This window comes from Myxine glutinosa, chromosome 2, assembly GCF_964187855.1.
Source record: "Myxine glutinosa chromosome 2, kmMyxGlut1.1, whole genome shotgun sequence".
Lineage (NCBI taxonomy): Eukaryota > Metazoa > Chordata > Myxini > Myxiniformes > Myxinidae > Myxine > Myxine glutinosa.
Window position 1 is genome coordinate 217,563,928 of NC_136262.1, and position 16,851 is coordinate 217,580,778.

General features: G+C 42.3%; 1 protein-coding gene across 2 annotated transcripts in view; it reads left to right on the top strand.

The window, feature by feature from the left end:
• The window catches only part of LOC137420825 (talin-2), a 432,847-nt gene that overhangs the window by 168,930 nt on the left and 247,066 nt on the right, over nt 1-16,851 (top strand). For both annotated transcript variants that reach the window (XM_068106240.2, XM_068106243.2), the window contains exons 12-13: nt 4,390-4,491; nt 4,655-4,731. In XM_068106240.2, coding sequence (XP_067962341.2) covers nt 4,390-4,491; nt 4,655-4,731 — 179 coding nt within the window. The remainder of the gene's footprint in view (nt 1-4,389; nt 4,492-4,654; nt 4,732-16,851) is intronic.

A 16,851-nucleotide genomic window follows, 5' to 3' on the forward strand; every position in this document is an offset into this window, starting at 1 on the left:
GCTGATCTCGACTTTGCCAATGACATAACCTTATTGTTAGAAGGAATTGAACAAGGGGAAGAACTTCTCAAGAGAGTCAAACTAGCAACTAAGATAGGGCTAACAACTAATGCTAATAAAACTAAAGTAATGGCATTCAACCAGTCGAGAGGGGTCTCAATCATATCAAACAATTGAATAAAACTTGAGACGGTCAATGACTTTAAGTATCTTGGTTTGTGGGTTAACACAACTGCTCAGGATATCAAACTAAGGAAAGCTCTCACATGGAGAGCTTGCAGCAAATTTTCAAGAATATAGAAGTCGACCCTCTCTTTGTATATCAAGGAAGGACTGTTAATGTCAACAGATTAGTCCATCCTGCTTAATTGAAGTGAAGCACGGAACCTCACTGCGACCCATGAGAAGGGACTTGATGAATGCTATACTCGACTTTTTTCAGCTTTCAATGTCCATTAGTCTGAACATGGGACAAATAAAGAAGTCTATGGTTCTCTTCCAAGGCTTTTCGTTAAAATTAGAAGATGTCTCAGGAATGTCGGAGCCACAAAAACGAATCTGTTTCCAATCTTTTACTTTGGACACCTAAACATGGAAGGCCAAAGTGAGGCAGATCAGCTCTCAACTACATCAACATATTGAAGAAGTATAAGGGCCTGGAGACTGAAGAACTGCACACAGCAATGCTTTATGGAGAGGACTTGAAGCTGAGGATCAATGTCATCTGAGTTCGGCTGAAGAGCCGACTTAGGAAGAAGAGTAGCTGAAGTGGAGAGTCCAAATTATCCATTGCTGGCCAATCTTTACCTCCGTCACAGAAGATGGGTGGAGGTTATGTGTTTGCTTGTCTGTCTGACTGTATTTTTGTTTGTCTGTCTGAGCAGCATATCTCAAACCGATGGATGGATTCAGACGAACTTTGGTGGACAGGTGTGTGACATGGACGAATTCATTAGATTTTGGTGAAGATCTGGATCTGACTTTGGATCCGATAATTTGTTTAAGAATCTCTCACCATTGAGAGATAGGGCCAAAAAATATATATAGCACGGTATCTCAAAAATTAAGTACCATAGTATTAATTTGCGATTGGAATGATGAATGATGCTTTTTGGAATGAAAATATAGAGAACATTCTGTCAATGCCTCACGTTCAACTGAAGGTGGCACAGGAATGTGGCATTTATTGGTTCGTCGTTTGCCATTCACCGTTTTTTTGCCCAAGTCATTCACGAAACGGCTTTCCATGCCTGAAGTAAAAAAAATAAATCAATACTTACATTATTTGCTAAATGGTATCCACAACCAGGTCATACTATCCTCTTCAACTAAAGTGTCAAACAAGCCCAGCTACACTGTTGCGAGACTTTCTTCTTTTTTTTCCTTTTTTTTTGTATACAAGATCGAGGCTTGTGAAAGAGCCAACATTAATCACACAAAAAGTCAAACCGACACATAAAACACAAAATAAGGGGAGCGGTAGACAAGATGGGGAGAGAGGGGGAAGGACACAAACACAACATTTGAGAGCAGGGACATCGAAAGAAATGTGGGAGGGGGAGGGCTTGGGGGGAGGTGGGAGAGGTATAAAACATATGAACACTGCAAGGACTTCCAGGAAAAAAGTTGGAATTTCAAAAAAAAGTGTATCTGGGGTGAATTTACATGGTTAGAAAATATCAAGGTTTTGGATGGGGGAAGATAAGAGATGGTGGTGAACAGCTTTTTTAAAGATGTGGAGGGAGGGGTGGGATTGAATGGAGTGGGGGAGTTTGTTCCAGAGGCGGGAGAAAATTGGAATGAAAGAGTGAAGGTGAGCAGAGAGCCTAGATTTTGGCAGTTTAACCACAAGAGGGTTGCTGGCAGATCTTGTGCGACCTGTAGGAATATTAGGGGGACAGAGCACAGAGAGCTGGGGGAGCAAGGCCGGAGAGGAGTCGGTAGAAGACAGAAAGACCACCAACCTGCCTACGGTGAGTGAGGGAAAGGCCCTCGCAGTTAGCTTCATCGCAGGAGAGTCCAATGATTCTGAAAGCTTTGGTTTCAACAGCGTGAAGCCGAGCTAGGTGTGAGGCAGGAGCTCCGGCCCAGAGGGGGGAAGAGTATTCCATTGAGCTGCGGATGAAAGCCTTGCATGTGGTGAGGAGCTCAGGTGTGCCAAAGAAGGACTTCGCACGACGGAGGATGCCCAGTCGGTGACTGGCTTTGGAGGCCACCTTGGAAATGTGGTTTTCCCAAGAAAGATCATGGCAGATCGTGAGACCCAAAAGCTTGAGCGACAGAACTTCTTGGAGAGGATTGTTGAGAAAGTAGATGGGAGGGTTTTCCAGTCGGTCTTTTCGGAGAGACATAGTAAGAGTGTGAGATTTGTCAGGATTGAAAGACATGTTCCACTTGTTTGACCAGTCTGTGATTTTGTCCAGGTCTGCAGAGAGTGAGGAGGCTGCAGACTGCCGATCTGAAGGATGAGGAATGGAGCGGCAGATAGTGGAGTCGTCAGCAAAGAGATAGAGAGGAGTTTCAAGAGAGTCGGAGAGATCATTGATGAAGACCAGAAATAGCGCAGGGCCCAGAACACTACCTTGGGGAACTCCAGCCAGAACAGGAAGGGGAGATGAGAGAAATCCATTCAGGGCCACACGTTGCCTATGACCAGAGAGGAAGTCCGCAAGCCATGAATGAAGATTTCCATGGATACCATAGGAGGAGAGTTTGGTGAGCAGAGCAGGGTGCCAGACCTTATCGAAGGCACGTGATATGTCAAGGGAGACAGCTCTGATTTCCTGTTTGGCATTGAGGACCTCCATCCATTGTTGAGACAGGAGAAGCAACATGTCCAGAGTAGAATGACCTGGTCTGAATCCAAATTGATGATCAGAGATCAAGCCATTGGAGAAGAGGAAGGATTTGATATCCGAAGCAATGATGGATTCCATGACTTTGCTGATAATTGGGAGCAGGCTGATTGGTCTGTAGTTGCTGGGATCTGTTTTTGCACCTTTTTTGTGTAAAGCGGTAATGTTTGCTAATTTCCAAGATGCTGGCAGATGATCTTGAACAAAAGAGAGTGTGAGATAGAGCGGCAGAGCTGGATTTTAGGACCCGTGGGCTGATGCCGTCTGGTCCAGTTGCACAATCAGAGTCGAGGTTTGACAAAAACTTCTCCACCTTGTCAGGAGAGAATGACACAGAGTCCAGGAGCAGTTGGGTTCGACTGGGAAAGGTGGGAACAGAGAGATGGTTTTGGGACACAAGAGTTTGAGGCAAACACAGAGAACTTCATGAGGCAAACTTCATGAACTAGAATCTGTCTTGTTAAGTGACAAATTGATTCGTTTTTGGTGAAAATCTGGATCGGGATACGAAATTTAAAATTTATTTTAAGTGATTCTTCACCATCGAAAGATGGGGCCAAAAAAGTGGGGCAGATATGTGAGAAAATTGGGAGGAATTGTGGCTTTTGTGGTAAAAGCACCAAAATTGGCATACATCATGTTCAATATGTACTAAATACATACGAGTACAGTTTAATATGAGTACGGTGAGAAAAGCGGCACCATTGTTATGACGTCGCTGACACCCAGAGTATTCCAGAAAGTGACGGCAGTAACGGCACTTCCCCCAATCTCAGTGGCTGTGTCAAGTGTTTGTCTCCGTGAGTATGTCCAGGTGTGCGTGAGGGTGTGTGTGTGTCAGCTCTATTAGCCTCAATTAGCCTTGTAGCCCATGTTTAAGAAAAACAAATAATCACACCGTATTTGAATTACTTGTATCAGTAAAGCTGTGTGATTGCTTATGACAGTTTGTCAGACAATCCTCCATTTTAAAACTCATCATCTTTTTCACAATGCTATAATAACCCACACTCTTCTCACCCATTCTGTAACTCTAACTTGAACCATGGCGGCACATATGCTCACAATTATCATACGTTACATGCGATCATAAACTTGATTGTCCATAAATGTATTTGCCTTGCACAAAATACGTGACTCTTTTTGGCATACGAAACTCAGTCATATATTTTGTTTATGGCTCCTTTTTCAATCCTTGAAAGACATGGAAGACATGTTCTCCATGAAAAAAAACTTGAATGTTTTTTTTTTTTAGTGTATTTGTGAAGTGAGTGAGTATATAGGCAACAGTTGAACCGCTTTAAAAAATAATTACATAATCACTTCTGCTTTTCCTTCCTTTTGAAACGTCATAAACATCTTGTATAGTTATGGTAAATCACATGATCAAACTAATTATCATGTATTTTAGGCAAGAAAGCCTTTTTTGGGTTTATCATTCTCTTTTGGAAAACGTATCAAGATTTTTTTTTTTGTCTGAAGATTGTTTCAGTTCTCAGTGTGATCACTCGTTTGCTGTTGTGAATAATTACAGGACTTTGGGGATTATCAAGTTGGCTATTACTCCGTGCAGACCACGGAAGGAGAACAGATATCGCAGCTCATTGCTGGCTACATTGACATTATCCTCAAAAAGGTGAGCTTTATATGTAATGTTTTTTTGGTTTTTTTTACTCTGTAAAGTGTTAATGAATTTCTCTAACAGTGTGCATTCAGTATTCATGAAGTGACTACATAACAGTGACTCACTGTGAATATAAATATCTACACCTTTGGACAAAATGCTTTTGCACCCCTAGAAACGAGCAAAAGACAGATTTGGCCTGGAGGGCGATGAGGAATCGACGATGCTTGAGGAGTCTGTGTCGCCAAAAAAGTAACGCATCCTATTTTCTCACACCCTATGCATGTTGTAGCTACTCGTATTATATACGTATTAACACTATCACAATTACTCCTCAAGAAGCGTATGTTTGGTGTAACAAATGAAGTTTGTAACTGATCTCTGTGATGTTGAAGGAAATGTATGATTCCTAAATGAAATCCAAAAGATAAAGCCGAGCTCTGATATTTTGTGAAGGTGTTGTTGTGCCTGCAGCAAACTTCAGACTATAGTATGTGGAAGTACTTGAAGAGAGCTGTTATTTTCTCCATTTTTGTAGTTACTCCCATAGCAATGAGTATATTAGAATATGCTACCAGTCATTATATTCCCTCTGGGAATGGAATCAAGACCATACAGCTCAAAAGGTAATGTGCAACATCTCAACTGGCCGAGCAGTCTTTGCCATATTGGTGGAAGGCCGGAAGTGTGAAATTCTTCTCTTGCATTGTCACAGGTGGTAAATAGTGAGTTCACCTCTTAGAATTTGAAAGTAAGTTTCATTATCTTACATATTATAATTTTAAAGAATCTGCAGCTAAGAAAAAAATAATAATTGAAAATATGCTCCAACTTCAAAAGCCATGGCAACTATTTTCTGAGATTTTCAATGCATAATACTCTTTTAGATTAGTTTCCAGAGGTACAATCAACTCACAATATTCTTTAAGGACGTTAAAGATGTATATTTGGAGAATCCTGGCTGACAGTAGAATTTCCTCCTTGACCAAGGCAATGGAGGACATTTAATGACACCACAGAGCGGGTTTGGTTTCCCAACAGATCAGTGCTGCCACCTCAAAATTTTAACTCTGACATGAGGGCCTTTTGTGGACATTTTGAACACAATGATGCCTTCTATAATTCCCTTCACAAATAGTTCTGAAAAAAAAAAAAAAAAAAAAAAAAAGCTCTGAGATGCTGGAAATTGTTTTTACAAGAATTGCACACACACCCTTATTTCACTCTGGCACAAGTATCGAGAAAAATATTGTAACTGTGAAAAGACAACTTATTCACAGTGTGAGCAAGAGTTATTTTTGGAAAATGTGGGAAAAACAATCTGGATAAATTAAATAACAGTCTTTGCAGATGCCTTAAAAGGTATTGGTCTTGCAGCAACCATCGATAGATCATCGAGAGAAAGCAATATCACCACCTATTTCATTTTTATAATGTCTATGATTTGTTGCCCTTTGGGTGTGCTTCAGCAGAGGATGTTTTGTGATCAGTAACCCAAAACACATTCTTCTGAAAGGGTACTTATTTAATTTGCTTTTCATAGAATTAATGGGTCAAAAAAGAAAGCTTTTGTCAAAATTCCCTTCGACAAATGTCCAGTGTCTAACAGATTAGAAATTGAAATAGTTTTCATCTGTTTTCTTTGCAAAGATATTGTACCAATAGTAATGGTTGGACAAATAAATAGCTTACATTGCAGAAGCCATCATGACTTGTGAAACTGATTATTAAGTGAGATGTTTAATATTATAGTTACTCGGCATGACTATCTGCCACTTCGTGAGCAGGTTGAATCAAAACACATGTTGTACTTTACAATCATATTGCATGTCTAACTGTGAATCTCAATGAGGATGTAAAATGAAGTGAAATGCGTGAAAAATGGATCTTTTATAACATGTAATTGTTGTTGTTGCTGTCATAGTTGTTGTGGATGTTGTTGTTTGGGTACCCCTTCTGTGTCCTTTTATATATATTATATTGCTTCGAGAATATTACGAGCGAACCACCTTTCGAAGCCATTTTTCCCCGCAGAGCAGGGGTTGGCCTATTTCGGGCACCTTGGTCCCCTTGTTTGAGGCAATGTTTTATGGCCGGATGCCCTTCCTGCCGCCAACCCTGTTGGTCGCCTCTTGCGACACACAGGGAATTACCAGTGAACTGGTACTCAATTTGCCGACCTCGGAAGGATGACAGGCTGAGTCAACCCCCCTGGTGTTAATTCAGCGATCGACCGGGATTCAAACCCAGGATCCTAGGATCCCAAGCCGGCACCCTAACCGCTAAGCCAACACCAGGCAACGTCCAAGAATATTACTATATAGTATATAATTTTGGGTGTTCCTGCCGTGTCATTCTGAAGGGTTCCTGCTGTCGTAGATTGATATCTGTTACCATTGGAACCGCTGCATTAAGCTCAAAATCCCGCTTCTTCTTCAAACCCAGGAAGAGGAAGAGTTTAAACGAAAACAAGCATGTGTTTCAAATAAATCAATTATATCATTTTTATTATTCTTCAACAACAGGAACTCTTTTTTTTCTCTTTTTCTTTTTTAATACATGGTCTCAGCTCGTGAAAGAGCTAGCTAGGACACAGAAGATATCAGGGCACAACATAACAAAGTTAACAGCAGGCGAAAGAGGAAACACCAATAGCAGGGAAGAGGAAGAAGGTAGGTGGAGATGGATAAACAAGTGATGCAGGTAATGATGAGGGCTATGGGAGAACGCAAAGGGTGGACAAGTTGGATACATAAGGAAAATTTTGGGAGGGGTGGGGGTGGTTTAACGGGTATAGAAAATATCATGGCTTTGAATAGGGGAATGGTGGTGAACAGCTGTCTTGAAGACCAGGAGGGAAGAATGAGATCGAAGAGAGTGTGGAAGGTGGTTCCACAGGTGGGAAAAGAGTGGAATAAATGAGTGGAGGTGAGCAGTGGTTCTCGATTTAGACAGTTTCACTAGGAGGGAGTTGCAGGTGGACCAGTGCGTCCTGCAGATACTTGGGGGAGGAAGGGGGAGAGATACACAGAGAGAGCAGAGGGTGCAAGATCAGAAATGAGGTGGAAGAAGACAGAGACCACCGACCTGTCAGCGATGGCGAAGTAATAGGCCCATATAAGTGATAGGCCTTGTAGAATGAAGCGTGACATGGACGGACACCTCTCCTTTTAGTAAGAGATGTTGTATGGGGGAATACTGTGCTGAAAAGCAAATTATCTTAAATACCTCCTCTATTCTATATTTTATGGGAGTTGAAACACAATTATTTGATTATTAATGCCCACAGGGCAGCTCGGGCAGGCACTAAAATGCTACCGATGAAAAAGGCAGCGCTGCTAAAAATCCCACTAACTGAATAGAGAGCAAAAACAATAATAAATATTATATTGGTGTGTTGTTTGCAGGACTTTTACCAATTTGGGTGTTTGGATTGTGTAAGTTGTTTTCATAACTTCGACTATAACTTGTGAAAGTTGGCAAAAAAAAAGCATTGGGTTATATGGCATTCGCATGTAAGAAACAACGAGAGCACTTGTCCATTGTATTTAACAGAAGCATGAGATGCTCACATGGTGTTCACTGCTGAGCTGCACAACAGCAATCCTTTGGTGCAGATAAGTAATTGGTTAATTAATGACATTTGATGCAAAACTCTTATAAATGAGCACAGCGTTGTACACGTCTGGATTGCTAGTATTCTACACAAAGATGTATTGCTCTCTCGACACGGGGGTGTAATGGTTAGAGCATCCTCTGAGTCCAATAGGTCAGCCAATCAAACCCAGACTGAGCTGTATCAAAGACTTTTAAAATGGTATGCGCTGCTTCCTTTCTTGATGCTCACCATTTACAAAGGCTAAAGCATGGACAAATAACCTTAGCGCAGGCTTTGGTGGGCCTAATAGGGCCTCGGCATGTCTAATGGGGAATACATATTTATTATAAAATCCAGTTTGGATATCGTGTCTTAGAGATAAAAATGAGGTTATTTTTGCATTTCTTCTAGGCGGTCGTTGTCAGAACGAGTTGTACTTTACATATGTTTTTACATTGGTCACAATCAGATATACTGAACAGATGCTCGTGATGAATAAGATTGTGACATATCTTGGTATTCTACTTTAACATGAGTGGTTTGGAGAGTGTAGACTGGTGGACTAAGATCAGTTCCTACCATTTCCGATTATCACATCTGTGCCAAGTTCCCACCATTTCTTGTTTGGACCTGCGAGCAGCGACAGACAGACAGACAGACAGACAGACACACACTTGTTTAACTGCAATGGCATGAAGAGGTGATATGCAGCGAAGTCAAAGCTGAGACCATGGCCTAACACCAGAGATCCATAGGTGAAGACCAAACATGATGGAAGGAAGTGAAGTAGACCCACCCCTGGAGAGGGAACAAGTTCAACCCGATATTAACCCAAACCAGATTTCATCTACACAGACAGAAGGTATAAGAGCAAGAGTAGTACATGATAAGGCGGAATACAAGGGAGAAAACTGAGCCGAGAAGAGGAGGAAAATGAGGACATTGAGGAACAGTGAAGCATGGATGAAGAGCTGGCAAACTAAATAGAAAAGATGAGAATGATACCATTTGGGGAAAGGCCAAAACTATAAAAAAAAAACAAAAAAAACAAAGAAAATTTAAATAAAGAGGACTAACCAAGTGATCATAAAAATGATAACAACATCATCCTTCCCTGAAAGAATTCAACACTGTGTGTTTTGCAGCAGCTCTGTTCATCCAACAACAAGAATAACCGCACTGTGGTCACAACCTGTGAAACAAAATATATATATTTTCACCACCTCCTCTGTCTCAACTCCCTCATCCTTACTGTTGAAGGTATCATACAATTCATCTCCGATGGGTCTTCATGGTTTTGTTCAATATCAGTTACGAGTCTGACAGCCAGCTGGGTTTGTTTTCAGGTGGCTTGTACACCCACTCCTTATAGGACCTGCAGGAAGGGTCATGTTATTGGCCTCTTTGTGGTATATAGATTGCAGTAGATCTAGGCTTGGGCTTCAAGAACTTCGTGGGTTATCAAGTGTTCAGTGATCAAGTTTCTGGTAGAGTGCTCACCAAGTGGCTTAAGCATCCAAGCAAGCACTCCATTCAAAACGGTTGATGAACGGCTGGCTTGTCAGCTGCTTAGTAACTGAAGACACTCCGGATTTCTAGCCGTTTAGGTCAGTGGTGGCGAGGTGAGATCGGTCGCCAGCAGGCCAACACAGGTGTTTAATTCACCGCTCAAATCGCCTGTCCCCATATGCTGGTACCTCTGTAGAGATGGTGTTACAGATTTGTGTGATGGCTATTTCTTCCACTTAATCGTGGAGCTGGCATCCTCTCCCAATCATGGTGAATAACCACAAGATCTATAGCCATCTCTGTTGTTTCCTAAGAGTGCTCTGTAAAATGTTCTGAACACAAAAGCGAACATTTTGTAGGCCAATCCACACTCAGGTATTTCAAACAAACCTCGTCGAATTTCTGGAAAACTCAGGGTCTTTTGGCCTTTGGTGTAACATAAAATAATCTCGGTTAGTATTACTACAACCACCAAGGACCCATCGAGCATCGACTCAACATATTTGTGGAGAATCGAAGATTATTTGAGTTAAATAGTTTGAGTTAAATCATATCGCAATGTAACCCGTAGACTGTACGAGTGTGACGTGTCACACTTCCGAGTGTGATGTCATGGATAAATGTGAATAAGATGTCGACTTTTAATTGAATAGTTACTTACTTTATAAATCATCATATCTCTTTTGTAGGGTATCAACGGATAGATTAGTGTCAAGGTGGTCTGAGTGTTTGGGTTCCCCTATTAGTAAGGTGGCTAAATGAAATATTTGGGAAAAACCGTTACCGGGTGGACAAAAGTACCAAATTTTCCATGAATGTTCCTCATGTCATATGATTAATTTCAGAAGGGTAACCACCCAGAAATAGTAAATGAGACCTCAGTAGGGGATACTGAAATTCAACAATAGGATATTACCCACAGATATAACATATGTCCTCAGTAGATCTTTTTATAACAACAGTTATTGGAAAAACAATCAATACCAAACCGTCAAAAATGCATAGAATTAAACTGATATAGATGTCACCTGTACAATTACACACTTTAAATATAAAAGACTGTAAATAGGGGGACAATGGTGGACAATATCTCTTGTAGTCTTTATGGTTTGGACAGTTTTATTCATACTTGCTCTTCAATATTTCAATGATCTTGGGTAAATTTTGGACCTTCAGTAATAACTATGTGATTTATCATATGAATGAAGTAATCAAATATATAAACAATAAAACATATATAATTAAAAGCAGTATCATTTTCTGAATACAGTCAGTCCATATACCATTTTTCATGTCATGAAAAAAAATCAAAATTTTGTTGGAAAACCTGGCAAAAGTTGATAATATCCACATTTTTTAATTATTGAAGGTAATCTGGATACAGCACAAGTTCGTATTTTATTTATTTATTTTTTATTTTAGTTTTTGATGGCTACCTATCTGAAATTAATCATAGTACCCTAAATAAATTCTGTGGAAAATTTGCTTTTGTCTGGTCTGCAAAGGTATTCCCTTTAAGCTACCTTTCTATACAAGGAGAGATCAGCTCAACTGGGATGGAGAACAAGTCATTATAAATTGCCAAGACCAGGACACTGCATGAATGGCTTTAAGAAAAGGCAGGATTAAGTCAATCGGACAAGTGTAGGTTTTGCAAAGTAGAAACAGAAAGTACGAGTCACATTATATCGGGATATAAAAAAAAACTCATGTCAGAACAGGTATACCATGAATCATGATCCCTTACGCTTACTGAAAAGGAGGTGGATACTTCGAGACCTGAAAGGACCCCGTTCCATCTCCTGAAACCTGAATATGGAGATACACACACACACACACACACACACACACACACACACACACACACACACACACACACACACACACACACACACACACACACACACACACACACACACACACACATTTATAATGCACACACACACACACTTATAATGCACACACACACACACTTATAATGCACACACACACTTATAATGCACACACACACACACACTTATAATGCACACACACACACACTTATAATGCACACACACACACACACACTTATAATGCACACACACACACACACACACACACACACACACACACACACTTATAATGCACACACACACACACACACACACATTTATAATGCACACACACACACACACACACACACACACACACACACACACACACACACACACTTATAATGCACACACACAATGTATATTATAATAGCCATAGATGATTCTGTCTGTCTGTCTGTTGGGCGTCTGTCCGGGGTGTGGCTTACTCGGTTTGCAGAGTAGCTCCACCCATAGCTCCACCCATTCTGGGAGAGGCTTCGCTTCATATAAACAAATATCCACCATTTTAATAACTCGCATAACATTGAGGCCTGTTTTGTAGGCCCGTGGTGTCTTGCTCTCTCTCCCAGTTTTATTTCAAATCAAATTCGATATATCATTTCATTTTTCACAGTCGCTAACATAGTTTTAGACTCGGTTGAAAAAAAACGGGAAGAAAATCCGATGAAAGTTGCCGTTTATAGAACGAAATGAAATCTCAAACGCCTGTAACTTCAAGGCCATTGAGTCTCTCTCACGCCTTTATCTCCAATCTAACTCACCATCTGATTTCATTTTTATCGATGGTTTTAGACTCGGTGTCAGCAATAATTGAGAACATTCCACACACGTGGGAAAATGCAGAGATATATTTTTTAAAATCGCGTCATGCTAGAGTAGCTCATGGTGGTTGAGTATGCACTTTATTGTACAGACCTAAACTCTTCAGGAATCCACTAATTGAAGGTCCAGGAACAATATTTGGTTGGTAACACATTTGCCACTGACGGCGAAATAGCTGAAATGGCCACACCCCTTTTTGGGCCACGCCCCCTTTTTTGCCGTGACTGTATCTACAGAACCGTTGGACCTAGGAGGTTGCCCGACCACTCAAAATTTGCGCAATGGCCACATTATGGGGGGTCAGTAATACATTTTCATATCCAAAAGTCAATGGTTTTTAAGATAATTGCCAAAAACCGATTTCAACATGTTACGAACTACAATATTATTCGTAATTGTTCCTGTTCCTGTTCCTATTGTTCAATTACTTGATTCCTGAAGAGTCTAGACTAGACTAGAGTCTAGACTAGAGTCTAGACTAGAGTCAAGACTAGAGTCTAGACTAGAGTCTAGACTAGAATTTAGTCTAGAGTCTAGACTAGAGTCTAGACATGGCTAGAAATTCCGGTCATGGGTGTTTTGTCGTTGAGCCTGCATGCAGGCAGCGGTATCCCATAAAACAACATAAAATCTCCTAAAGCATGAGAAAGATCTTCATGTGGCACAGCTGCTGGAATGGTGCAACTTGGGAGACAAAGATGACAGTGAGCTGAGCCTACACCATGAGTTCAATCCAAGTTCTACGAAGATTGGCCATGTTCGTGCAAAGGCCCTTCTGGATTACATAAAATCCATCAACAATCCGTTCGACGCTGGAATCAGACTTCAGAACATCTCTACTGGAGCTGACATTCCCCAGGAGGTTGTCGACGGATTACTTGAATGCCTGGAAATTGGTGAGAAGAGTTATGAAGAGTTTGTTGAGACCAGATTTCAGGATAAGGAGAAGCACCTACATGATACAATCCCTACCAACCGCAAGACTGTTTTCGTGAAACGTACTTCTACTCCGTTCACAGCGAAGAAATCGATGGCGAAAAAGGATGCAGCGGAAACGGTTAGGTACATTGACTATGCTAGAGAAAGAGGGTACAGCATGCTAGAACTCCTGAAGTATGAATTGACCAGCACATCCCAGTTCCTCACCACTGAATGTAAAGATGGCATCAAATTGAAGAAGCCCGATAAAGCCTCCTTAGCCAGGGAACTTGTCAGTCGCCTTCCACAGGAGACGAGGAATGTAAAGAGTGACGCTCAGATGACAATAGTGGACTTCATGGCACTTGTGCGTAAACTACCGATGAAAAAGATGGGCCTTCACACATTCGGGGAATTGGCTGAGAGTCTTTCCAACAGGATTCTTGCTACAGGCTCCGTGTCCACAAGAATAGACATTATTTTTGATGTTTATCAAAAATCATCAATCAAGCAAATGGAACGGGCACAGCGAAGTTCCTCAGAACAAATCACAATCACCATTGGGTCTGACAATCAGAAACTCCCTGTCGATCTTGATATGTTCTGGAGCTCAATGTTGAACAAAGTTCGGTTGCAGGAGTATGTCTTCAAGTGGATGCTGCAGAATGTCGAGTCGGACAAGGAAATATTCTTTGGAGGAGTATATGGGGGTGAATGCAGGAAACTGTTAGCTGGCACTGAAACACAGATCGCAGAGCTCTCAAGCAACCAAGAAGAAGCCGACGACAGAATCATGTTCCATATTAATGATGGTGTTGTGAAACACGGGGTTCAATCAGTCTTGGTCGACTCGCCTGACACAGATGTCTTTGTCAACCTCATCTTCCACTTCAACACAACCTGGCAACTACAAAAGCTGTACGTGAAGCTTGGTAACCGGAAAACAAAGAAAACTGTACCAGTCCACATGTTGGTTGATCAACTGGACAACGGTTTGGTGTCGTGTCTCCCAGCCATTCATGCTCTCAGCGGTTGCGACAGTACCAGCAAGGTGGGTCCAAAGCTGTCTGGCCTGAAAGCATCCATCGATCTCTCCCTACTGGAAGGGTTTGGTGTAGAAGAACTGTCACCACAGATAACAAGCAATGCTGAAAAGTTCCTTGTGTCTGGATTAAAGAAGACCGACTGTTCCACTTTCGATGAATATCGATGGGAGCAGTACCACAACTCCAAGAAAGAACTGGACTTCAACCAGCTTGTGTGCTGTTCATCAACGCTACGAGAACACATAAAGCGAGCATTTCTTCAGTGTAAGATGTGGTTGCAAGCCCCAACTCCTGCCGTCACCAAACCAGATCCACTCCAGTATGGGTATGAAGCAACGGACGTTGGCATAACACCAGTGATACTGCCAGTATCGTGCAGGCCCGATGACCTGCCTCCTCCATGCAAATGCCCAAGAGCATGTATGAGTACCAAAACGTGCACTTGCAGAGACAGGAACATTAAATGTGTCACGTTTTGTGGCTGTAGTAAAGGCGAAAAGTGTAGAAATCCAAATAAGTAAATTCCAAAATAGGATGATGCAAAAGGTATAAGTGTCATATAATGTTGTGGCCTTGGTGGTATCATACAATTGTAGTTCGTAACATGTTGAAATCGGTTTTTGGCAATTATCTTAAAAACCATTGACTTTTGGATATGAAAATGTATTACTGACCCCCCATAATGTGGCCATTGCGCAAATTTTGAGTGGTCGGGCAACCTCCTAGGTCCAACGGTTCTGTAGATAGTCACGGCAAAAAAGGGGGCGTGGCCCAAAAAGGGGTATGGCCATTTCAGCTATTTCGCCGTCAGTGGCAAATGTGTTACCAACCAAATATTGTTCCTGGACCTTCAATTAGTGGATTCCTGAAGAGTTTAGGTCTGTACAATAAAGTGCATACTCAACCACCATGAGCTACTAGAGTATCATGATGTATCATACACCGCCCAACATGACACTGACGGCAACGTGTCGACATATATTAAAATTTCGCTTTTGCTTTTCCGTTAAGATATATTACTTTTTCGTTTGATGACAGTCGTCACAAAAACGTCAACAATGATGCCGACATATATTTCTTCGTTTTTATTTCATTCAACATTATTAGCCGGAAGTAAAATATGTTTCAGGAAATTACCGAGAGATATTTCTTAGTTTTTTTTTATTAGTTATGTGCGCATACAATTTAAATAGGTTTATTTGAAATCTTTAATTTTCCACAATATAATTTACTTGCCATTTATCATTTGATGATTACGAGACAAATTCCTCTTGAGGATCGTGACAATTCATGCGCTGCGTGGAAACTTCTATTTCCAAAATGAATGAGACGCTCGATGAAGAACGCAGACTTGAACAGGATGTAGCAAGAAAACGAATGAGACGGGCGAACGAGTCCATCGACGAACGTCAATGCAAACTTGCGGGGTCACCCGTGGGAATCCCACGGGAATGGATGTGTGTGACATTTCGACATATTGAGTTAGATGCTGCACATTCATTTTTACAAAATGGTTACTGGCAAGTCATCAGATCCAGAAATGGTGTAATGAACACAATTTATTTACGCGCAAGCAAGAAAGCAAGACGGGCCGATTCCCGATTCCGACGGGCAAGACGGGCCAATTTGGAGCAAGAAAAAGAACGAGACGGGAGAAAAACGAGAGAAACGAGACGGGGAAAGCCGATTGGAGAGGCGAGTGAGGAGCGATTGGAGAGGCGAGTGAGGAGCGATTGGAGAGGCGAGTGAGGAGCGATTGGAGAGGCGAGTGAGGAGCGATTGGAGAGGCGAGTGAGGAGCGATTGGAGAGGCGAGTGGGAAGCGATTGGAGAGGCGAGTGAGGAGCGATTGGAGAGGTGAGTGAGGAGCGATTGGAGAGGCGAGTGAGGAGCGATTGGAGAGGCGAGTGAGGAGCGAGTGAGGAGCGATTGGAGAGGCGAGTGAGGAGCGATTGGAGAGGCGAGTGAGGAGCGATTGGAGAGGCGAGTGAGGAGCGATTGGAGGGGAGTGTGAGGCGCGATTGGAGAGGAGTGTGAGGCGCGATTGGAGAGGAGTGTGAGGCGCGATTGGAGAGGAGTGTGAGGCGCGATTGGAGGGTGTGAGGCGCGATTGGAGAGTTTGAGGCGCGATTGGAGAGTGTGAGGCGCGATTGGAGAGGAGTGTGAGGCGTGATTGGAGAGGAGTGTGAGGAGCGATTGGAGATGAGAGTGAGGCGCGATTGGAGATGAGTGTGAGGCGCGATTGGAGAGGCGTGTGAGGCGCGATTGGAGAGTGAGGCGCGATTGGAGAATGTGAGGTGCGATTGGAGAGTGTGAGGCGCGATTGGAGAGTGTGAGGCGCGATTGGAGAGGAGTGTGAGGCGCGATTGGAGAGGAGTGTGAGGCGCGATTGGAGAGGAGTGTGAGGCGCGATTGGAGAGGAGTGTGAGGCGCGAGGAGTGTGAGGCGTGATTGGAGAGGAGTGTGAGGCGCGATTGGAGAGGAGTGTGAGGCGCGATTGGAGAGGAGTGTGAGGCGCGATTGGAGAGGAGTGTGAGGCACGATTGGAGAGGAGTGTGAGGCGCGATTGGAGAGGAGTGTGAGGCGCGATTGGAGAGGAGTGTGAG